Below are 23,818 nucleotides of genomic sequence, written 5' to 3'. Positions count from 1 at the left end.
GAATTCCTACACCTTCCAGCATCTCATGGAAATGACAGTCTACCTGCTCATGGCAAATAACCTCCTGCCAAATTAGAAACCTAGATGGCAAATTGAGTAGTTATTAGTCAGATCAACAGCTTTGACCATTTGACATAATGAATATTCTAAAAAACACCACATAATGAATCATAGAATCATTTCAGTTGGAAGAGACCCTCAGAATCATTGAGTCCAACCGTAACCTAACTCTGGCACTAAACCATGTCCCTAAGAACCTCGTCTAAACACCTTTTAAACACCTCTAGGGATGCTGACTCCTCCACTGCCCTGGGCAGCTCATTCCAGTGCCTGACAACCCCTTCCATAAATAATTTTTTCGTAATATCCAATCTAAACCTCCCCTGGTGCAATTGGAGGCCATTTCCTCTCATCCTATCACTTGCTACTTGGGAGAAGAGACCAACACTCTGCAGGCTACAACCTCCTTTCAGGTAGTTGTAGAGAGCAATGAGGTCTCCCCTCAGCCTCCTTTTCTTCAAGGCTAAACAGAACCAGTTCCCTCAGCCACTCCTCAGAAGACTTGTCCTCACCAGCTTTGTTACCCTTCTCTAAACTCTATGCTGTGCAATTTTTTAATTGCTGTATACAATAAAAATGAGAAAAATTTTAAGGAATCCTGATGAGGCTGGGAAGGCTGTAATGAAGCAACATGGTGTAGCCATAGTGACATGAGCCTACCAGAAATACTTCCACTACAGCAACACTCACAGTCCTTGCCGATAACATTGCAACCACTTTATTCAGCTTCTGTGCGTCAATAGAAATAATTTAACTCCAGCTGGTTGTGAGCAAAACCGAACACACCGCTCACCAGGTATCACACGGCTGAGACCCGAGGGCGGCCACCAGAGCGGGCGGCCACCACGCAGAACCCAGCGGCAGCGATGGCGTCGCCAACTGCGGCGGGCGCGCTCCGGATGAAGCGCCTCAGCGCCGCCCGGGAGCACGGGAGGGCGGGCTGCCCGCTGCCGGGCCCGGGGAACGGCACAGACATGGAACAAGACTACAAGGCGCCGCCTCCGGCCGCCATGACAGACCCCAACCGTCGCCGCGCGCAGGATCTCGCGAGAGCGCCGCGCTCCTCCCCCGCGCGCGGCCGTTGGCCCGTGACGCCGCGGGGCGGGGCGGGCGCGGCTTTGAATCGGCGCGGGGCGGCGGGGCTGGGTGCGACATGGGGACGGTGGAGCCGGCGGCCGAGCCGCGGCCGGAGGAGCAGGGCGATGCTGCCCCCGCAACTGTCGGCTCTAGGCGCATCGAGGTTCCCCGGCCCCCGTCCATCGAGGAGTTCACCATTGTGAAGCCCATCAGCCGCGGCGCCTTCGGGAAGGTGTATCTGGGCCGTAAGGCGGGCAGGCTTTACGCCGTGAAGGTGAGGAGCTGTTTGAGGTCGGGGATAGCACCGCGGCCCTCGGCGCCCCCTTGCTGCCCGGTGTCGCTTAACCCCGTGTGAGGCAGGGCTGTCCCGAGGAGAAAGGGAGGCCCCGCGGCGGCCTGGTCCGCAGGGCCGTGGGTTGAGCCGCCATGAACCCTCGCCCACACTTCGGCTTTCGGGAGCTGCCGCTCCTCAAGCAGGTGCCTACAGACGTGTTGTCTGCACCGCCGTGCCATCTTTCTCCTCACATTTCTCTTCGCCTCGGAGCTTTGGTTAGGAGGTACCTGATAATGACAGTTGCTTTTAGAAGTACCTTAAGTGTCGAGGAAACTATCACTAAAAGCTTTCCAAAGTGTCGTTGCGCTGTTTGCTTCTTGCCTGCGAATACTTGTTATAATTGAATATGTTCCGTTGTGGTGCCCCTGGGAGGGCGTTCTAACATTTGTTCATGAATGAAAACTGTGCTTCTGAGATGTATAAAGAGAGCAAATTATGAATAGCATTTTTGCAGAGTACACATAAGGAGAAAAAAAAAAAAAACAACAAACCTTGTGTTTTCCATATTGGTAGTCAAAGGAGTAAAAACCTCGCTGATGGCTTGTGCAAGCTTGACTTTGCAGTTAAAAGGATCATAACCAGCTGCGTAGTTCACAAAGAAAAAGAAATGTAAAAACAGTCATGCAAAATAGACATTGCTCTTCAGAAGTATGTACGTCTATGTGATTTTATTATAAGCATTTTGAGGTGAAAGCTCATGTGTAGATCCTTTATCACTATTGCAGTGAAATTTATGGGTTGTTTGCAGTGACAACATGTAACACTTGCTAAATATTTGCACAGTTAAGATCAACGCTTGTTAGAAGTGTAGTTCTATGCATTCTGTGTGTGTCTTGGAATTTTTTTTCTTTTTTTTTTTTGTCAGCTTTAGTAGTAGTGATAGTAGCTGTGGAAGCTAGTTTTTTACAGTTTAGGTACTGCATATAGAGTGTTCCAATTGCATTATTTTAGTATCCTCTGCAAGCTTATTGAACGTTTGTAACCTAAAAGCTGTTGTGTAAAGCCTGATCCCTATTGCAGTGACACTTATGGGTTGTTCAAGCTACTGAATTTAATATGTGCTAAATATTTTTACAGTTAAGGCCAACACTTACATGGAAGGTATCCAATTACACTTCTTATGCCTTGCTATTTTTATATGTTATCACATGCTATTATTGAATGGTAGTGGTAGCTGTAGACTCAACTTTTTACGGTTGTGTTGCATAAAGAATGGATCAATTAAACTTGCTTTAATATCACAACATATCTGGACCAAAGATGTTGAAAGTGGGCAAACTTGCAATGCATATGCAATGCTTGCCTAAATATCTATCAGCTGTGCTATTACTCATCTTGTATTCAAGATTAGTAATGAGTGGGTGTCAAAATAAAGTGGAGTAATTCAACATAGGAATTAAAATTTGTGGTTAAGCTTGTTATTCTTTATTGTGAGTTGCATGCCTTTGCAGTTTCTTCCCAAGGAAACAAATATTCATTGGGTGACTTGAGTGTAAATTCAATTGCTTTCTCTGCAAAGTTAAGAATTAGAGGCTGTAGTAGTTGCAGTCTTGTGCTTGAGTATACCAGGATGGAATGGCTTATTGCTGCACTCTATTTTCAGACCTCAGGCCATATATCTCAGTCTCTGAAGGGATGGAAAGACTTGGTCAGCAAGTAAATATCTAACCACTGAACACTTTTTCCTGGTTCTGAGTTGTGTTCTGTGGATAAGAGGATTAACTCAGGGTAGCTTCATTTCACATACAGCCTAAACATTTTCTAGTGTATGCAATTGCAGTAAATATTGGTAGTGTGACTTCCATACAGGACTGAATCAGAAGGAAAGCAATTACAAAAGTTCACTAATAACCTGTGGTTTAAAATTTTGTCTGTATGTGAAGTTATAACTCTGGTTTATATGTATGCAAGTTTGAAGTATAGAGATAAATGAATTGACTAAAGAACTGTGGGTCGAGCAAAGAAAATAATGTTATCTACTTGATTTTGGTTTGTTTTTCAGGTGATGAAAAAAGCAGACATGATCAACAAAAACATGGTTCACCAGGTCCAGGCAGAGAGGGATGCATTGGCTCTCAGCAAAAGTCCTTTCATTGTGCACTTATACTACTCACTTCAGTCAGCTAATAATATCTATTTAGTGAGTAAATAAATGGCTGTGGCATTTTATGATAGTGTTGAAAATGCAATGCAGAACTATATTCATGTCTGAAAGCATTTTTTATGGTGGTGAGTGGGTATTAGTCACTTTTACTTTCTTCTTTCTCAGAATGGTTGAAGTGAAATACTTCTTTTCCTCTGGTACCTTTGAGATCTTTGTTTTCTTTTTTTTTTTTTTTTTTCAGAGAGCCTTTTCTAACAGAACCTGTTTTAGGAGTATGTATTAATGGAAAATTTAGGGAAAACAAAACAAGAAACCCTTCTGTTCAAACAAAATCCAAGTGACTGAAAGCGTACCCTGTGGCTCACTTAAATCTCTTTTACTTGTTGCATGTGGTCAAAATTCATTATGGTAGTCAGCCTAGGTGGTAAGAGACAAACTGAGTGGCAAAAGTAAGTGGTAGTCTACATGGAGCATTGTGAAGTATGGGGAGACTTGAATATGGTTTTATATTCTGCTTCCACATAAAGGTACAATGGATTAAGACTGTTAACGAAGGCTCTAGTGTAGTTTGTCTTGTTTGCTGTAAGCACACACAGTGAACATCTTGATTAAATTCTGAGGTGAGGTTGCTATGCACTCCTGCAATGCATTTTGAGGGTAAACAAAGGCTTGTTAGTGGAATCTCTGCTAACTGCTGCAGGGGAGGCAGAGGAGTTCAGGGTGAAGGTTTTATGAAGGAGATGCTGGATTTGTATATATGGAATAGTATTGTTTATTGGAATCTAAGTACTGGTGAGATTTTTTGGCTAAAACTCAGGTCTGAATTTAATATTATGTGTAAACGCTTGCAAAATAAAACCATTAATACCTGTTCTGTACAAATCAAAATTTCAGTGGTCTTTGGCTTCAGGCCTTGAGTTTGACAGAAGTCTTTCAGAAGCTAATAAAAACTGATTACAGCAGCTATTTGAGAGCTGACTACAAAAAGCAGGCTAGGCAAGTAATATAAAATAAGTACATGGTCTATTAAAAGAAAATTTTTCTGGTGTCTTTTGAAGCTTTAATTATTTTATCCTAGTGGAAAGTATTATGTGTGAAGTGAAGTTTGACCAAGGAAGTTTCTGTCAGCTTCTGCTCTTAGGAATTATATTTTCCTAGGGGTGAAAGCTGTTTTATCTTGTGAATTTGAAGTGTATTTTTAAATGTTAAATTTAAAACACTTGAATGGCAGGTGATGGAGTACCTGATTGGTGGAGATGTCAAATCTCTTCTCCATATTTATGGATATTTTGATGAAGAAATGGCTGTTAAGTATATTTCTGAAGCAGCATTGGCTCTTGACTATCTTCACAGGCATGGGATAATCCACAGGTAAAACCTACTTTTTTTTCTTACGAATAAGTATTTGGTGGTTTAGGTTTTTAATTTTTTTACTCAACCACATAACTAACCACAATTTCATAGTAAGTTTATCGCATTTGCTAGACTGTCTAGAAGCTCTTTTTGCATATGTTACACTGCAGCAATGTCATGAAAGCAACACCTAAAATAAAATATGTCCATATGCTAAGCAGCCAAATATACAGTGCCTTCACTTGCCTGCATGCTCTCCCCCAGTACAATGCTGTATTAGCAGTTCTGCTGCTTTCTAGGTCCCCTCTCGCTGTGACTTAAATGATGGTTAGTTCAGGAACCCTCTGGATACTGTAAGCATGTAACTGTATGTATGACAAGGGGACATTGACTTCTCTAACTCTCCCCCTGTAGTGAGAGTTCTTTGTGTTCAGCAGTGTTACAGAAAACACATTAAAACTTCTAGAGGTTTCATTGCCATGTGTACTGTCATGTGTAGGAGCTACACACTGGTAAATGTTGTGATGGTAGTACTCATCGAGAACAGTTGTTAAACCTGTGAAACACGCAATGTGCAGCTTTTGTGACATGCATGATGGTATTACAAGGCCTGAGACATTTGTACAATATTTAGTGCTAGATATATTTGTTTTGTGTATTCCTGCAGTTGGAATCTTCTGCTGGCTAAGAGATGTTACCGAGGAACAGCTATAATCAATGTTTTGTATTGATTTTTTTTTTCTGGTCTGGTAACTTTCTTAATATTGCGCAGTTATTTTTTTTGCTGACTTCATCTATCTTAATGTCTTCAGGGATCTGAAGCCAGACAATATGCTGATTTCTAATCAGGGCCATATAAAGCTGACAGACTTTGGGCTTTCCAGAGTTACTCTGAACAGAGGTAAGGCTTGTCTGTATCCTTTTGGTTATATTAGAGTGTATTTTTGTGTCTCCTTCCCATATTCTTGAATGCTTTACAACCCTGTAGAGGACAGCTTTCAATTGAATAATCTGAAATATTGCACTAATACCTGATTTCTAGTAGGCAAGTACTGATAAGGTACATGCTAGCAAAGGGTCTGCTTTATGCACTGCACTTTAGAAGCTAAAATATTTATTATTTGGGACAAGGATATTTGAAATATGATCTAGAGCCGTTTCTCGTGAGGGGCAGGAGTTTCAAGGTTTTCTATGAAGTCCACTAAGAACTCAAAGGGTAAATGAATAATTCTTGTTCTTTTCTTGGTGTACCTCTGGTTACTTCTGTCCTTCAGTTCATGTTTCTCTGTCCTGGTATACATCAATTTCCAACCTGAACTGGGACCTTCTGGACATTGTGAGGGACAGGGGAGGTGGCAAGTGCCTAACAGAAGGTGCCTTAGCATATGAATGTACTGTTTTCAAGTAGCAGAAAATATAGCTCAACAGTCAAATGACTGTCTGGCACAGACAACAGGCCTTAAGGTGAACAGCCAGTTCCTGAGCTAGTTTGTACCTCCAACCCCTAAGCTGTATTAGTAGAATTAATGCTGCACAGCAAGTTTTTTGAGACTGCTGCTGGACAGTAAATCCTTTTCATATATTAAAGGAATGTAGAAATTTGGAGTTGTCTATGGAGTTTCTGATTCATGGTTTTAACAGCATAGAGGAAAATCCTATGTGTACTGTATTTTCTATAATATACTGCTTTAATTTATAAGTTCTAATAGCATGAATTATTATGTCTAGTTGAACACGATATGTAAATTATAAGCCTGCTTACCTCTAGTGAGCAAAAGGTGGCACCTAAGGTTAAATTTTCACATAAGAAACATTTTCCTGTAGCTTTCTTGAGATGTCTTTGGGAGAGAAGGCAGGCTTTGAATCAAATTAACCATCTTAGCCCACAGGCTGGAGTTACTACCTTAAAAGCAAAGCTGATATGGTGGAAGATAAATTGGACTCTTACAGATTCTGTATTTATAAACTGTAATTTTATGATGGGTGTACAGGAAGAAACAGCTTGTGTCAAATAAGAATGTATGGTGATGTCTACACTTGAGTTTGGTGCTGCCTTTTGTATATTTGTTCAGTATATGACTACATTTTTCCCTCTTGATAAGACTTAAATGTCTGTAGTTTTGCTTATTTAATAGCAAAAGGAAAACCTGACCTGCTTCATGTTTTTTTGTCTATTTGTAGAGATAAATATGATAGATATCCTTACTACACCATCAATGGCAAAGCCAAAGCAAGATTACTCACGTACTCCAGGACAATTGTTGTCTCTCATCAGTTCTCTGGGTTTTGTAAGTAATTTTCATTGTCTTTGAAGTACTTAATTGTTTTGGTTTACTTACTATCTTAAATGTAATAACAGGAGTGATATGGCTATTCTTGCATCTCTTCTGGCAGCTGGTAGCATGACTTATTGTCGAGGGTTAGGATTGCGGGGTGACAATCAAACCCTGGCAGATGTATTGTTAACCTCCTCTCCCCCCCACTTCCCCCTTTTGCCCCTCCCTCTCCCCCCTTCCCACTCAGGACAGGCGATCGGGAGGGAAAGAAGGACAGAGAGAAGAGAGTTGGAAAAGTTAAAGATGTTTTACTAATGCTACTAATAAGAATAGAGAAAATAATACAAAATATACAAAACCAATCTTGTAAGTCTCAGCAACTGCAGAGCCAGCACCCAAAGTCCTGGATTAGACTCTGCAGCCAACCGGAGCTGGATTCAGTCTCTCACTAAGCCTCAGTTCGCAGGGACGACCAGCAAGGTCCTCTCCTAATGTCAGCCATGAGGAAAAAGGGAAAAGGCAAAGGGGAAAAAGGGACGAGATCCTCGTGATCTCCCACTTTTATATGAAGTATTCACGTGAATGGAATGTTATACACCGTTGGTCAGTCTCTCGGTCACCAGTTTCTCGTTGCCCCTCTCGCGAGATGTCCATCCGTGCTTATCAATAAGTTTGCATTCCATTGCTAGGTTTAACCAAAACATGTGTTGGGTTCTCCAGGAAAATGCAGCTAATATGAAGGCTTTAGCTGACAGGCAGAAATTCACTAAAAGAGAAACTTGTTTTTTAACAAAACCAAGACACTTATATATTTCCAGTACCCTGAAGTTGTGAAGTGATTACCTGGGACTGTATTTCAAATTGCTGGCTATCAGTGGTTCTTCAAAAAATTTGTTGAATGTGCAAAACTAAGCTCCAGTGTGAACATAATAATGTGTGAAGTTACACTCTCAATCCTGACATTTTGTTCAGGCTCCATTAACTTCTAACTATACTTCTTCTTGCTTGATAGTATACGCCTGTTGGAATGAAAATGCCAGGGCACAATTCAAGTCAGTCATCTGACAGTCTGCAGGCATTGGCTTCTCCGTTACCTATGGTCCAAAAGGAAAATACTCCTCTTTCAACTAAATTATTCAAATCATGTGAGTATACCAAGCCTTGTACTGAGTAATACTCTAACTGTAATGTTGTAGTCTTTTAATTTCATGTGAGCAGCTTTGACCCACTTGATAAAAGGTGTACTTCCATTAGTGCCTTGCTGTTTATCATTCCTCTAGTACTTAAGGCTGAACATTTTTTTTATCTGCACTACTTACGTCATGTCTTGAATTTTTTTTTTTAATTTATTCTTCAAATGCACAATCACTGAATTCTTAGAATCATGTGCTAGTTTGGGTTGGAAGGGATCTTCCAAAGTCATTCAGTCCAACTGCCCTGCAATGAGCAGGGACATCTTCAACTAGATCAGGTTGCTCAGAGCCCCATTCAGCCTGAGCTTGAATGTTTGCAGGGATGGGGTACCTACCACCTCTCTGGGCAGCCTGGGCCACTGTTTCACCACCCTCATTGTAAGCAAAAAAAAAAAAAAAAAAAGCCTTGCGTATCTTCTATTACCCCTTGTCCTCCTTTCTTACAAGCCCCCTTTAAGTACTGAAAGGTAACAATAAGGTCTCCCCAGAGCCTTCTCTTCTCCATGCTGAACAACCCCAACTCTCTCAGCCTGTCCTGATAGGAGAGATGTTCAATCCCTTTCATTTTTTGTGGCCTCCTCTGGCCCTTCTGCAACAAGTCCATGTCTTTCCTTTGCTGAGGGCTCCAGAGTTGGATGCAGTACTGCAGGTGTGGTCTCATGACAGCGGGGGAGAATAACTTCCCTCAACCTGCTGGCCATGTTCCTTTTGATGCAGCCCAGGATACAGTTGTCTTTCTGGGCTGCAAGTGCACATTGCCAGCTCATATCCAACTTTTCACCCACCAGTACCCCCAAGTGCTTCTCTGCAGGGCAGATTGACACTACTTATCACCCATCTCAATTCAGGCATTGAATCATTGACTGCTACCTTCTTGATATGGCAATCCAGCTAATTCCTCATCCACCAAAACAGTCCACCCATCAAATCCATATCTCTCCAATTTAGAGGGAAGGATGTTGTGGGGGACTTTGTCAAAGGCCTTACAGAAATCCAGATAAATGACATCTGTAGCTCTTCCCTTGTCCACTGATGTAGTCATTCCATCATAGAAGGCTACTAGGTTGGTCAGGCAGGACTTACCTTTAGTGAAGCCATGCTGGCTCTCTCAAATCCCCTTTCTGTCCTCCATGTGCCTTAGCATAGCTTCTAGGAGGATGAGAATTCAAAATGACCCTTTATGATTTTGCAGAAATAGTTCCAGTTCTTGGCATACTTTCATTGATTCAAGATAGTAATGTGTGCTTTCATTTAAATTGTCTTGTCTTGGTACTTTCTCATTTCTAACCTGAATGAGAAAGCAAGGCTATCATGGTGCTGATGTTCATATAGCTTTTAAATGTTTGGCAAGTCCCTACTTCAAAAATGATTGAGGAAAGATGAAAAATTGATGTCATGCATAGCCTTCTATAAATTCCTTCAGTGTAAAAGCCTGACATAGTGTGATTCTTGTTCATACATGTTGCCTATTTTTATCAGCATTTGAATCTTTTTTTTCCCCTCTCAAGATCTTGATACTTCTCAATTAACTCCTGTGATGCCGGTGAGAAGTTTAACTCCTACTCTACTTCAGTCAAGAAAAAGGTTTGGTACCTCCAGTGCCAGTAGTCAGTCACACACATACATGATGTCCAGTGTGGAATCAGAGTGCTGCAGCAGCCCCAGGTGGGAGAAAGATGTAGAGGTCAGGACTGTTTCATCTTCCCACTATAAGTTACAATTGTCTTGTTCTTACATATGCACTGTTGCAGATCTCCTGTACTTACTTCCCTCAGTTATTTCAAGTGTAGCAAAGCCTTCCCAGAGGAGAAGGAGCAGGGGTTGTAGTCCTTGCTGAGTAGAAGTTTTAAATCCAACTAGTAGTATTTTTACTTCAAACAAATAGTAGACCTGTGCAACATAACAGGAAAAGTGAATGCCATTTAGCCTGCAGTAAAGGAGGAGTAATAGAGAAGGCTTCTACTGGATAGCACTGATTTGGCCCCATTCTTCATGAGGTAGGCACTGCTGGGAGCACTGGCTCTTTGGAAGCTGACCCTGGAGTTTTATTAACTCAGGTTGCAGACAAAATAATTTAAAAGGCAGAACTTGTGGAAAAATAGTAAACAAAATACACTTAAACTTTTTCAGTTTTTAATAGCTAGTGGAAATTTGAAGTCTTATATTACTGAAAGGTTTTATATTAACACCAGTAATGTAATTATAGCTGAAACAAAATACTTTCCCCTATTTTAAAATGTTAATGAAATTCTGTACAGATACAGACCTAAAAGAAAATACTGCTGTGCTATTTAGTCCTTTGCCACAGTTCCTATTTAGATCACACAAAAATCATTATGTTTAAAACAATTTGTAATTATTTGTTTTATTGGTCCATTTCTCAAGGCCTCATTTTTAGTATAGTGTTACATACAGAGCAGTAATATCAGATTTTCCTTTTGTCATCTCTCAAGTATAATATGCCACAGGGTAGTATGATGGGGTTCTTTGGTTTGGGGTTTCTTGTAAACTGAGATCTTAGGTACCTTAACTTCTTAACATAAAATCACAAATACAACTTCAATTGCTATAGTTCTTAGGCATTTTAAAATAATGCATTTTTCTATTCTAGCAAGCTTACTTTGTTTTTAAAGTAAAATTATCAGATTTTTTTTAATGTCATGCTTGTCACTACTAGTGGTTATAAAGGAATAAGTAATGCTTGCCAATTTGCAGTTATTTATGGGAGTGGAAAAGGGGCCTTTTAAAGGACACATTTCTATAATGCTGTAATGTTTTTCTTCGATACTCAAAACTTAATGTGCTCATTTGCAGCAAAGTGAAGATGAACCATGTTCTACAACAGACAAAACAAGTAACAGTGGGTCAACTCTCCTATCAAATGTAGAATTCCTGAACAGCAAAGGTACTAAAGGTTTAAAGAAGAAAGAACTGGAGTCTGCCATTTCTCCCATCAGCAGCAATGATTCTGGCAGTAGGCAAAAGGTGGGAAGTGAACGTTTTGATATAAGAGATACTCCTGTGACCACACTGGATGTGAAAGGCATAGTGAGAAAATGTCTTTCTGAAAATAAGGTTTGGGAAGAAAAACTCTTCATAAAGAAAAGAGATACAGGTAATGAAAGAGCAGAAACTTCCAATCAACAACAGTCACCTTTGAGGCAGAGTGAGCCTGTCAAGCCTTTCAAAGAGGAAGACACTTTTGAAAAGCCAGGTGTAAAAAGAAGCTTCGAATTAGTTGACACTAGTCCTTGTCAGGAACTTAACTATGTTAAAAAAAGCAATGCAGAATATAAACGTGGCTGTCAGATTTTAGAATTTCCCGCAAACAAAAGGACAGGTTTGACAACCGACATTCAATCCTTAATGCTTTGTGATGATGGATGCCGACGTGACACCTGCAAAAGCAAGGAAGATGACAAGAGTTTTATTGGTAACCAGCAAACAGTAGAAAAATCACTTAGTCCAGTTATAGCCAAAAATCTTATGTGTGATCTGGATGCAAACTATGAAAAGGATGATAAAAAGGAATATACAAACTCAAGTTTTTTAGGCACTGATGATGAAAGACCTTTAGGAATCCTCAGTGCAGATTCTGACTTGTCATTTCCTGAAGTGTCTGTTACAGAAAGTCAGTTAGAAAAGCAGCTTTTAGACTTGGACAAAAGTGTTAAAGACCTCTCCTTTGAGGAACCCAAACCAGAAGATGTGCCAATAACAGCACCAGAGTCCCAAGATGCCTCACAAAATGAAGAGGAAGCACATACTGTTCCAGATTGCAAGGCATTACATCATGAAAAGGACAATGACCAGCAACACATGAAAGAAACTCACCTTGACACAGTATCTTCTCCTTCAGAAAAGATGATGGAAGCACTGAATTTCTTTAAAAAGAATGCCGTTGTTTTTCGAAGTTATAATAGTCCAATTAATGCATCCAACATATCTGAGCCATGTAGCATGGCTTCCTTAGATATAATGGATCTTTCACCTGCTTGTAGTGGCTCCTACCCAACAGCTATTACTCCATTACAGAAAGGAAGACCATACAGAGTCTATCAGGTATGTAAGAAGGCACATGAAAACTTCTGTGTATGTTAGATGTCAGTGATCTGAAATAATTTCAGTTGTTAATTTAGGGAAAACTGAAGTGGTTTGAGGTAGTCTAGCAAAATGACTTTTGCTGACAGACTTTCACTCACTCTGCTCCTGTGGCCAGAATAATTGACAACAACTGTATGTCCCCTGGCTTGCCTCTGGCTCAGCATGCCTTGCCTGTCCACCTCTCAGAGAAATCCTTTGCTCTTATACTGAACTGATAAAGAAAGGCTGGACTATTTTGCCTTGTCTTACTTTTAGTGCAGTGTGGCACTTCCTGTGAATAATTCCAGGTTCCCTGATGTAATGACAAGTGGTTTGTTGTTTTGGTTTGTTTGGGGTTTATTTTTAATGCAGCATCTCTCCCAAGGTGGTCTGCAAGTACCATCCAGCTGCTAGTAACTGCTCTTGGGCCTGGTATTTTTTTAATCCTGGAAAAAGTGATGGTGTAGCATGTACTGTCAGGTACCAATTACAAGCCTCTTAAAAAGGCTGATGTCAGCAGTGATAGCTGCTTGCAGGTTATGACATTTTTGCTTTCACCTTTTAATTTTTTTCTGATAGTAAGTACAAATCTTATTGTCCTAAAGTAAATTGGAGCCCTGATGTGGGAGAGGTAAAAGTAAACTTTTCAGGTGGTGTTTCCTGTTCCATTTTGGCACAGCTGTACGAGACGTTCACCCAGTTACTTAAGTCCTACTTGTAGGATTTAAAGCTTCTGACAGAACTGCCAGTGTGGCATATGATCTAGTGCACAAAAATGGGCCATGTGAAATGTTGTTTTTGGGAAAGCCTTTTTTTTTTCTGATGTCTTTATCTGAATTGTTTTTTCTCTTGCTTCACTGGCATAAAATTTTGATTGGCTGTGAAACTTAGCTTGCATTCAGCTGAAATGGAGTCAGAGTAGTATGCACATTATCTGAGAAATAAGTGACTGATGGCATTGTATGTTTTCATAACTTAGATTTGAACAGCAGGATACCTTTCTCATATACTGGTGTGGTTTTGTTTTGTTTTAAATCACATTGTGATGTTGTGACCTGATTACTTGTTTTCTATTTTAATAGTGGATTCTGTAGGCTTTATGGCATAGTGATAATGAGTTGATCTCTGCTGCACTGAAGATGAAGTTGGAAACAAAAGTATACAAGATATATGGGAATTAAGGGTAAAAAAATGAGAGCCTCTGTAAGATAATTTGGTAGTATCTCCAGGCTATAATAAGAAACCTTTCATGGCAGGCAGCCTATTGGCTGTGAGAATTTATTGGTCTCTTTGCAAGCCTGCATATTTTATCTTCAAATAAATGTCCCAACTTACTTTCAGAAGGTTTGTGTAGCTGTAAAAAGTCACTAAGTCTAACTTGAGCAGGGCTTCATCTGCAGGCATTATGCAACCTGTAGGATATAGGGTGAACAATAAAGGGCTCACTTAATGTATTTTGATTACATCTGGTATGCAATATGTGAGATAATTCAGGATTCTCCTTTTTATTTTACAGGTATCTTGCATATATACCTCCTTTTCGTTGCCTAATGTTAAGAGCTCAGTGCTAAAATTGAAAGCTATTTTGACATTCTATTTAGCAGTTTATCTTCCCATTTGAATTTGAAAGTTTGGTTGAGGGGTTTGAGTTTGTGTTTTGGTGGGTTTTCATGTTGTTTTGTTAGGTTTTTGGTGGCATTACTTGTGGATATGACGCTGGAGGAAGAACTTAGGGAAATGTTGCTTAAAGAGTAGGCATCGATTAACTTTTTATGCTTCAAGATGGTTGAGATGAAGAAATGGAAGCACATTTTACACATTTTTTTGGGGGGAATGTACATTTTGTGACATGTTCTTGACTTGAACTCTGATATACATTACGGAACCTGGAGATGGGAGTTTATCTCCTGGTTTTGTTTGACATCTGAATCTTTGTTCTGTCTTTTAAGACGCCTTATCAGGGAGATGCTGGCACACCATATAGGACTCCAAAGAGTGTCAGAAGAGGAGCTGCCCCAGTAGAAGGTGAACGTATCCTTGGGACCCCAGACTACCTGGCACCTGAGCTGCTTCTGACAAAGCCTCATGGTAAGACAGACAAACCATGGAGCCTGTAAATACTTGAAAGATGGTGTATCTACATTTCTAAATGTCTTTAGCGCTCTGAACACTTCAAGTAATACAAGAGTGATTTTTTTAAAAAATAGCCAGATCTTAGCTTTTGCAAACACGGATGGCTGTTTGTTTTAGCTGCTCCTTCCATTTAGTTTTTTCCATGTGGCTGGAGGTTTTGATTGTCTGGCTTAGTCTTGCCTGCTGTTAAGCACAGCCTCCAAAGGGTTAGATTAGGCAGCCTTAGACTTGTGTGTGGCTTAGGAATCACAAGTTGGTCACCGTGAGTGTACTTAAAAGTTCTTGGGGGAGGAGAAAAATTACTAAATTAGTGAAATTTATATGAAAGGATTAACCCTCCAATTATTCTTATATTGTCTGGATGCACATAACACTATATAAACTTGTATTCCATGTTTATTGATATTAAAGTTTCATTTAAAACAGTACAGTTATGGAGCTGAATGACCTAATGAAATATTTAAGATTTCTGGACATTAGTAGCTATCAAATACTCTTTTGCAAAATACTATAGGAAAATAAAATAGCACAACTTGGAAGTGCATAAATTTCCTTGGCTCAGATCCTGAGCTCCACTGATAATAACAAAAAGTCTGAAATATTTGCCTGCTGACTTGCAAGAACCGTTGACAAAAAATAAATGCAATACATCTCTGATAAATTTCTTGTGTTTATATTTACATTTTATTTGCATGTCAAAAGTATTATTTTGTAGAGCTAATAGTCTTGAGTATATGAGATAGGAGATCATCACTGAGGTAGAGAGGTTACTGATCTGTGGAACAGTAAAATTCTGCTGTATGCAGCCAATACACATTAACTAAAACTGCATGAAAAGACTTAATAATTTGACTATAGTGACTAAAATTATTAAACATATATAGTCGTGGTTTTGCACTTCCAATTAAGAATCCTGGTTATTTGGCAGGCATCAAAACTGGATAATAGTTTGGAAGTGTAATCAATTCTACTTAATGTGAAACTTGCTTGTGGGGTGACATCCATCCAGTTCTTGTTTTCAGGATGTTAGTGATAACTTGCAAAGAGTCTGGGGTTTGTCAGGAAATGACAAATCTCCCGTTGCCTTCAATGAAGCCAGGGTTTTCTTGCTTTGGAACTCAAAACTTTGCCTCACTAAATGCCATTTTCTTACTCGTAAGTGTAGTTGTAACCTTAGACTGTAATCATATTACAAAACTATCTTACTTCTGTTTCTAACTTAATTTAACATTGCCATCTTTCTTTAATGTTGAGTTACTACCTTAAGAAAAAAAAATCTGCATTCCTGTGCCTCCAGAGAATCATACTTGATATTTGATATTTGTATTTGTTAGGGTTTTTTGCAATAATTGTAATGTTCTTGCTTCATTATCTTTCCATATGCAGGGAGTCTGATCTCTGGTGAGTTTGCTATATGCTGTGCAGAAATGTAATGTTCAGCATAACTGTGAAGAGTCAAAGTATAACTAGATCACAATTTCAAATAAAATTGTTTGGATGAGCAGCGTTTCTATATAGAAAGATATGCCCAATATGCAGTCCACACAAGAATGTGTGATGTTCCACAAAAAGATTCAGGAAACATCAATATCATTGTGACTAAGCTATCAGAAATCACACACGTAAGACTGTACTTGAGGAGTAAACTATGTCTCCAAGAACACTGACTTTAACAGCAAAACCAGAGACACTTTCTCATTGCTTCCTTTCACTTTGTGGTCAGTCTGATTTACTTTGTGTATGGCGGAGGAAGGCTCAGATGCTCAAGACCTGGTACTTCTGTTGCTTCAAATATTGATAGGCATGGTGTAGCAGGGATGTGGTAGGACTTTATCTAATCTTCAGTTAAACTTTGGGCAGGAAAAATTGCTGTGTTACTACATTGTTCAGAGTTGTGATCTTATTAGACTTTGTCTGAAGCTGGGAATATTTTATCTGAACATCCAAGTGTCTCTGACAACAGTGGATGTGATCTCACTGCTTTGAGATGCTGAGCTTGGTGGGGCACTGTTACTGCTGTTAAAATGTTGCTATAAGTGCATTAGATCACTAATTATGTGCTTCAGTTTTCAGCATTTCTAAACTTAGTCAATAGACCTTTTGAAACATCTGAGAACATTACTTTTTCAACTTGGAGGTGTCTTCCTTTATATGCCAAAAAAGCAAAGAAAAATCACACTTGTTCTTTCAAATATATTATTTTTTCAGCAAGTGTGGCATGTATTCTTTATATAGTAGAGTGGCATGGATTACAGAAAATTTAGAATGCATGCAGTGGTTTCTGGGATTGGTTTGCCTGCTTGTTTCAAAGTGGGTTAATAAGATGAGTTTGGCAAAAAAAAAAAAACCCCACCCAAACAAACCCACAAAACCTGGAATGTGGAAAATCAAAATTATTTTATAACAAAGGAGAGATCTAATAACTGTTTTGCCCTAATCAACTTTAGTGTAATATAAACTAATTCCAGCTTGTGTGGTGGCTGATCTCTGCAAGCTGTCTTTGTTTTGACATAAATTTCAGCAAAAGAAAATTAAGTGTAATAGTTTCAGTTATTGGAGTCCTCTCAAAGAACTGAGAGAGCGATATGGGTTACAACATGGAGCATTCATCCACTCTCTAGAGCAGTTAGTTGTTGAAGATAACTGTTTCTTATCACAAAACAATCTCTTGGAGAATCAGCTCCTGGATTTGTGATGGGGGTTGATGATTAGATTTTTAAGAACTGCCTTACTTTTATTAGTAAACTCCAGTATTGTGGATTATTAATTGTGAATATATGAATTAAGGAGCAGACTGGCTTTAAAAAGCCCTTAATATATTTTTAATCTTCTGCATGACTAAGTACAACTGATTTTTGTCTATTCCCTCATTTCCAATAAGTTTTGCCAGATTTAAACACTCTTCAGTTTCTGCTATGGCAAATCTTCAAATCTTTGCAAATATTATTAAGCCTTTGTATTAGGGTAATGACTTGCATTTCCCTTATCAGGTTCTGCTGTAGACTGGTGGGCCCTTGGAGTTTGTCTGTTTGAGTTCCTAACTGGAATTCCACCTTTTAATGATGAAACACCAACACAAGTCTTCCAAAATATTTTGAAAAGAGGTAATCTGGTTTGATATTTGGGGAAAGTATGTATTTCCAACACTTGCTTTATGGTTTGAGTTACCAGTTCATCTGCGTCTTTGTAGATATTCCCTGGCCTGAGGGTGAAGAAAAGCTGTCTGATAATGCCCAAAATGCAATAGATATTCTTCTAACAATTGACAGTACTAAAAGAGCTGGACTGAAAGGTTAGTATTAAAATTCCCTTGTGTTGTTTGCAACTAATTAAAAATTTCCAAGTGGTGATGTCCTCCTCCTGAAACTTAGACTAAAACGTAAATGTCTATTTAGCTTCCGTGTAGAGTGCTAGAACCCCTAAATTGTGTTAATTTCTGTATTTCTTGTGGGATTTTGCCCTTTTGAATGAAGAAATTTGGAGGGGGGTGGGTGGTTTTGGTTTTTTTTTTTAGTTGAACTTTTGTTTTACTTTAATGCTGTTTTGCTATGGTACATCAGATGTCAAACACTAAACATCCAAAGTTCACTCTTATCTAACTCAGTGACAGGTATTTGGGGGTTTTGACCTAACTGATTGTTAGGAACCTTGATTAAAAGCCTATAGCTTGGGAGAAAAGCCCCCTACAAAAACTAATTCAAAGGAGCTTTTTCTTGGGAATCAGCCTGTCTTTACTGAATGCACAGGGAACACAGATTTAGGTGATATGTACTTTACAAAATCTATAATTCTTTTTCCTTGTAGAAGGACTTGAACACTTGCTGTGGTAACAATGACTATATATTATATTAAAATTATATGTATTATATTAAAAAAAAAAGCCACCACCAAAATAACAACAAACTGATACATAAAGGAAGCTTAGAGTGAGATGTTTTGGAAAAATAGGAATAAATCTTATGAGAACTGCTCAAGAAATCACTAGAGAATGACATTATTATGGAAGTGCTTACTCATAAAGAGACTAAAGTGTAGAAGGTGAAACTGGGCCAATTCAAATTTGAGAAGGTGCATGATTATAAATGAAGATCATGATGTCAGAAGGCAATTCTGTGGATCTTTACTGTGTCCCACAAAGCATCAAATGTCTTAATTTGAAGGTGGTTTATTTAAACTCGAGTTTTTGTCTTTTCCTGGATAATAGAGTGAAATCTAATTTTCTGTTATGGGCAGAAATTTAAACTAGCTGACATAATGGTTTCTTCCAATCTTAAGTTCTTGGAAATTCATTGTTTGTCAGGACCTTCAGTTGTATCTGATTGCTTTATCCGATTTATAGGCTACTGAAGTAAAGTTTGATGAATAGCTTTCAGGACAACTACGTTTTCTTCATTGTAATTGAATTCTCACCATTGTCGTCATCTCCCCCCTCCCCAACACAGATGCTCTCCCTCTGTTTCTCCAGCATAAAGCCCAACTTACTGAGAAATCCCACTTCTGTTGTGTCCTTATTCTGTGCTTCTATGAGCTCAGAGATAAGAGAAGCTTTAAAGCAGCATTTGGCTGGTATCCATAGTTTGGGTTTTTTTTTCCCCCTTCAAAGACATGGGCAGGAGCTGGCTGCCAGCTTTGGGACACACTAATATTTCCTTGGAAAAGACAGGGAAGTCTGCTCATGTTCTCAGCTGGAGACAGCTTTCAGTATGTGGGAACTTCCTTAAGAGCAGGGCTACGTACAGGTCTGAGATGGTGGATCTGTGCAGTGTTGTGCTGCATGTGTGGTTGCTGAAGCTATTAGGAGTTAGAAGACTAAACCTCTGATTTATTGCCTTTTGCTTAATATAAGTTCTAATACTGTGTTGTTTCTACATTTCCTGATCAAATAATAGAATAAACAAATGTTGATGTCTTACTGTCTATCAGCTAAAACCCTGTGGCAAGTGCTTAGAGTAAAATTTGTAATGAGTATTTGCTCTCTTCAGACTTCCACCTCCTTATAAATGTCTTTTCTGTCCTATTATTTTTTTCTGCTGCTTTGATTTGTGATGCACATGATAAAAGCATGGGTTTGTATACCACACAGCAGTAAAGCTGCTTTCTTGGATACAATCAAAGCAGCAAAGCCACTTGGATCAGGGGGTATTGTTTACAGGTTATGCAAAAGCTGGATGGGAGCCTGTGTGCCATGAGGTCACCTGGTCAGAATGGACAGGGCAGGGGAGCTCTCCTTGAGTCAGAAAGTGTTGTGGCTTGGTCAGTTATCCCACCTTCAGGCTGGGAAAGAGGAATCTGGTGGTTGGTGGTAATGTCACCATAATGATGCCCACGCTGCTGTGTCAGTGGTAAACTGAAGGGGTCCGCACAAAGTGGAGGAGGATGTTCCCTGAGCAAGCTACAGGCAGATGGCCTGCAGTGGAGAAGGGAGGCGGCAACATGTCTACTCAGTACAGAACTTCAGCAAAATTAGAAAGGGACTCTGAAGTGATGTTTAAATTTTCTGTGATGCCCTATCATGAGGAATGTCCCTAGGGCACCTCACTGTGTAAAACAGGCTCTCCAGCTATGGAGAGATAATCAGTTGCCATGACAATAGCTTGGTTGCTACTGAGGTTGGGGGTAATCCAAACCCAATTATAACTTGCACTTTTATGCATTTCCAAAAAAAAAGCAAAATAGAGCAAATCTGATAGCTATGTATCAAGAGAACAAAGTGTCAGTGGGTCTTAGACAAAAGGAAGTTTCTAACACTTGTATGAACTTCTGTTTCAGAACTGAAACATCACCCCCTCTTTCATGGTGTGGACTGGGATAATTTGCAGAATCAAACTATGCCATTTATACCTCAGCCGGATGATGAAACTGATACCTCTTACTTTGAAGCTAGGAATAATGCTCAGCACCTGACTGTGTCTGGATTTAGCTTATAGCATCAAGATAAATGAACTTTCTCCATGGTATGGTTTTGTGCTCTTAGAGGTTGTCCTATAACACTAGCTTGGTCTTAATGAAGTTTCCTTGCCAAATTTAGAATGTGTTTTAACTTATCAGTCTGTTTTTATTATGGTATCCTTCATTCTAAAGTGAAACTACTGTATGAAACTTAGCTGGTATCAAGTGCCTTCATGTTACTTTATCTCACTGCACCTTACAAGAGGCCAGAGCATTGTACTTCTTGGAGCTAACAGCACTTGGCAATGATGGGGTGCTTTTTTTAATGGCAATGAGTAACTCCAGTTAAGAGGTGTGAAGTTATTTCTTGGTTAAACATAATGGGGAAAGGACGTAAACATGCTACTTGTATCTCATGGTAACTTGGCTGTTGGTGGTTTGTGCAATGGCTGTCTGCTCTGAGTATGTATCCTCTGCAAAACTGATGTTCCTGTTCAAGCTGGAAAATTGAAATATCTTTTGTCTGACCGACCCCAGGAGGGTTAAAGGCAGCACTGGTGTTCAAAGTGAACCTGGCTAGATGTGACATGTGGTATTGACAGTAGTTCCCTGGTTGTTTTCCTTTCCTAGACAAATGGGGTTGGGAGGGGATAGTTTGGGTCAGTCTATGAAATGCTCTGTAGAAGTTGTTGCATTGTAACCACTTATGCTGTAGGAAGATGGATTGAACAGCGTACATTTTAATAATTACTTGTTTTAAGTAGAAAATGGTGAGCATACATTTGTTGTTACTCGTGTCAGATGGCAGAAATCAAAAAAATCACTGGTGTGTTAGCTATCAAGTAAAGTATTCATACTGAAGCTGCTATATATTAATGACCATAATGCATTGCAATTTAACTGGCTGCTGTTCTGTAAACTCACAACCAGACCTTAGAGTTTTTTTATTAAACTTAAGTTACAAGTGTATATTCAGTATTACAAAATGTAATTAGGGGGAACTATATTTAAATCTGTTTTTAAATGCAAAATGGAACTTGCATCTGCTAGATTTCAGGGGTTTATTTGTAGGCAATTATTTTCAAAATTTTCTTGCATAGGTATCTTTCTCAGCTGACTTACTGCAGATTTTTGTTTTCCAGGTTTGTACTTGTTAGATAAGGTCAGTGCTGCTGGATGCTGGTGCCGGCCAATGGCCATGTGCCAGAAGCCAAGCATTTTGCTAGTGATTTTTTTGCCAAGTGGCTTTCAAGTCCATGGACTGACCATTCCTGCAGAGGGAGGGAGTTGTCCCTTCATTGCCTGCTTCCTGGAAGATGAGATGTATTGATGGAATTCTGAGCAGTGTCTGCTGGCCTTCCTGCTGGCCCTTGTGTAGCTGGGAAAGGAATGGTTGGAGAAAAATTCATTCTTCTATTTCTTGTAATCTGGCTTAAGAAAATTAGCCTTACAAGAATGAATCTCAGTTTCAGGCTGAAGAAAATATTCCAAAACTGTGTGAAGAAATAATGTAAGCTGAACACCCCAACAGCTCTTTTGTTTTCAGTGCTTTACAAATGGTCACAACCTGTCCCTATTTTGCAGTAGAATACATTCTCTTTAAGGTAGAAAAAAGTTAGTGACAGTGGTATGACTTTTTAAAGATAACCTCTAACCCCTTGAAATAATTCTTAATCAGCTGCAAGGATCAAGTAAGTTTGTAGCTCAATTTTTTTCTTAACCAATTACAATGAACTGCAGAACTGCATAGAAGTTTTTTAGGTGATCTATTGTTAGTGTATCTTGAGCTAGACATGGTAGTACATCCAACCATTAGGCATAAAGAATCTTGTTAACTGTTTTGTTCTTAGGAGAACCTTAAACCTTCTTATAAAAACCTTTTACTAAAAGAAAACTATGATTTGTCTACCACAGTGTCATAATGCAATAAAAAACAATAGGCCAACTGACAAATCAATATTTAATGCAAACAGTTGCCACTACACTGCTGTCCGGAACTGTTAAATTCTGCACAATTAGCACTGAAGGCTTCCCAGACCCCATTTGCATCAGTATCTTGTGTTTATCCTGATCATAAAAAACATGGAGTTGAACTTCACATGTTGAGTGTTGGGATTTGTAGTGTGGTTTTGTTTGGTGTGGGGTTTTTTGTGTGTTGTTAAAAAGGTGAATCCTAGCTTTATTCTTCAATATGCAATTCCTTGTCAACTCTTAAACCCATTGGTTTTGCCCCACTTATTGCTTGACTAAAAATACTACAGGGAAGAGTACAAAAAGCTATAATGCAGTAGCTGGAAGAGATAAAAGTTCCTTCTCGTTAGTAATCAGCTACAAATGTTAGTGTAAGCTGGCAAAAAAGTTTGTGGTTCTTGGAAGCTGTAGAATTAGAATACTGCCTGGAAAGTACTTGCACTGTTACATGGTGTTCCCTGAAGGCCTAAACTTTGTGTGCATAACTTACATATTAACTCTGTAACCTCCAGGTTACCTTGGAAGACAGTTTATCTGCTATTACAGCTCTTGGCACACTTCCTTCCTGCTGGAGAACAGTAGCTGTCACACTTCTATACAGAAATAGCAGTAGCAGACTACTACTACTAGTAACTTAAAGTTAGGTTCACCTATACACTGTGCAATGTTTGAGGGCTGAGATACTGAAATGCTGCCATGTGTTCTTGAGTTTGTAGGTTCCAGTTTCAGCATGATCAGCTTTCACCTATGGGTTACTCCCATACTAAAATGTATTTTCCTCTCTACTTAATGTTCTCAAATTTACTATTTACTTTGTACACCTTTGTGTAAATATATATTAAAAAAAACACCGCAGTCTTGCTATTGCTTGCTTCTGAATTTTGTTTGTGTTTCTCTCTTATGCTTTTGACTCTACTGGGGCAGGGGTGGATTTTTATAGAAAGAAACCTTGACTCCTACCCCAGCAAAAGCAGGGAAATACCTCATACTTTGCAATCCAGGTCTGTGTGCCCTTCAGCTCATCACTTGTCAACACCCTCCTGCAATCCTTGCCACCAGTTATGTTTGTGTATTTAACTGCAGGAGAATAAGTCCTCAGGTGGTCTGTAACCCCTGTGGGGAGCCTGTTCCTCTCTGGTGGCTGCACCATCTCCACCCACCAGCCCTTGCTGTGGTGCTGTAGGACCAGAGCAGGAGAGAGAGCAGAACACCTGCCTCTGTTCTGGTTCCCTCAGCTGAACACTTAATAGTAGGTACAATGTCTTTCATCTGGTTTCATCCAGAGCAACCATCTGCTTTTTAGATGAAGTCTGAGTCACTGCTGGACATTTGCTTCAAAAGTGTG

General features: G+C 39.4%; 1 protein-coding gene across 3 annotated transcripts; it reads left to right on the top strand.

The window, feature by feature from the left end:
- The first annotated feature begins 1,168 nt into the window (after positions 1-1,168).
- On the top strand, positions 1,169-23,333 carry MASTL (microtubule associated serine/threonine kinase like). Of its 3 annotated transcripts, XM_065831461.2 has the most exons (13): positions 1,169-1,411; positions 3,474-3,611; positions 4,807-4,946; positions 5,741-5,829; positions 7,110-7,216; positions 8,217-8,349; positions 9,906-10,081; positions 11,212-12,459; positions 14,430-14,568; positions 17,604-17,717; positions 17,804-17,905; positions 20,383-20,567; positions 21,645-23,333. In XM_065831461.2, the coding sequence occupies exons 1-12, from the start codon at positions 1,214-1,216 to the stop codon at positions 20,538-20,540; spliced, it is 2,742 nt and encodes a 913-aa protein (XP_065687533.1). In that variant the 5' UTR covers positions 1,169-1,213; the 3' UTR covers positions 20,541-20,567; positions 21,645-23,333. The 3 variants fall into 3 exon arrangements, with proteins under 3 accessions (XP_065687533.1, XP_065687532.1, XP_071661359.1); XM_065831460.2 differs by having other exon boundaries at positions 20,383-23,333; XM_071805258.1 differs by lacking the exon at positions 3,474-3,611 and having other exon boundaries at positions 20,383-23,333.
- The last annotated feature ends 485 nt before the right edge of the window (positions 23,334-23,818 follow it).

This window comes from Patagioenas fasciata, chromosome 2, assembly GCF_037038585.1.
Source record: "Patagioenas fasciata isolate bPatFas1 chromosome 2, bPatFas1.hap1, whole genome shotgun sequence".
In the NCBI taxonomy this organism is placed as follows: Eukaryota; Metazoa; Chordata; class Aves; order Columbiformes; family Columbidae; genus Patagioenas; species Patagioenas fasciata.
The sequence above is the reverse complement of the archived record's forward strand: the minus strand, read 5'-3'. Positions and strand labels throughout refer to the sequence as shown.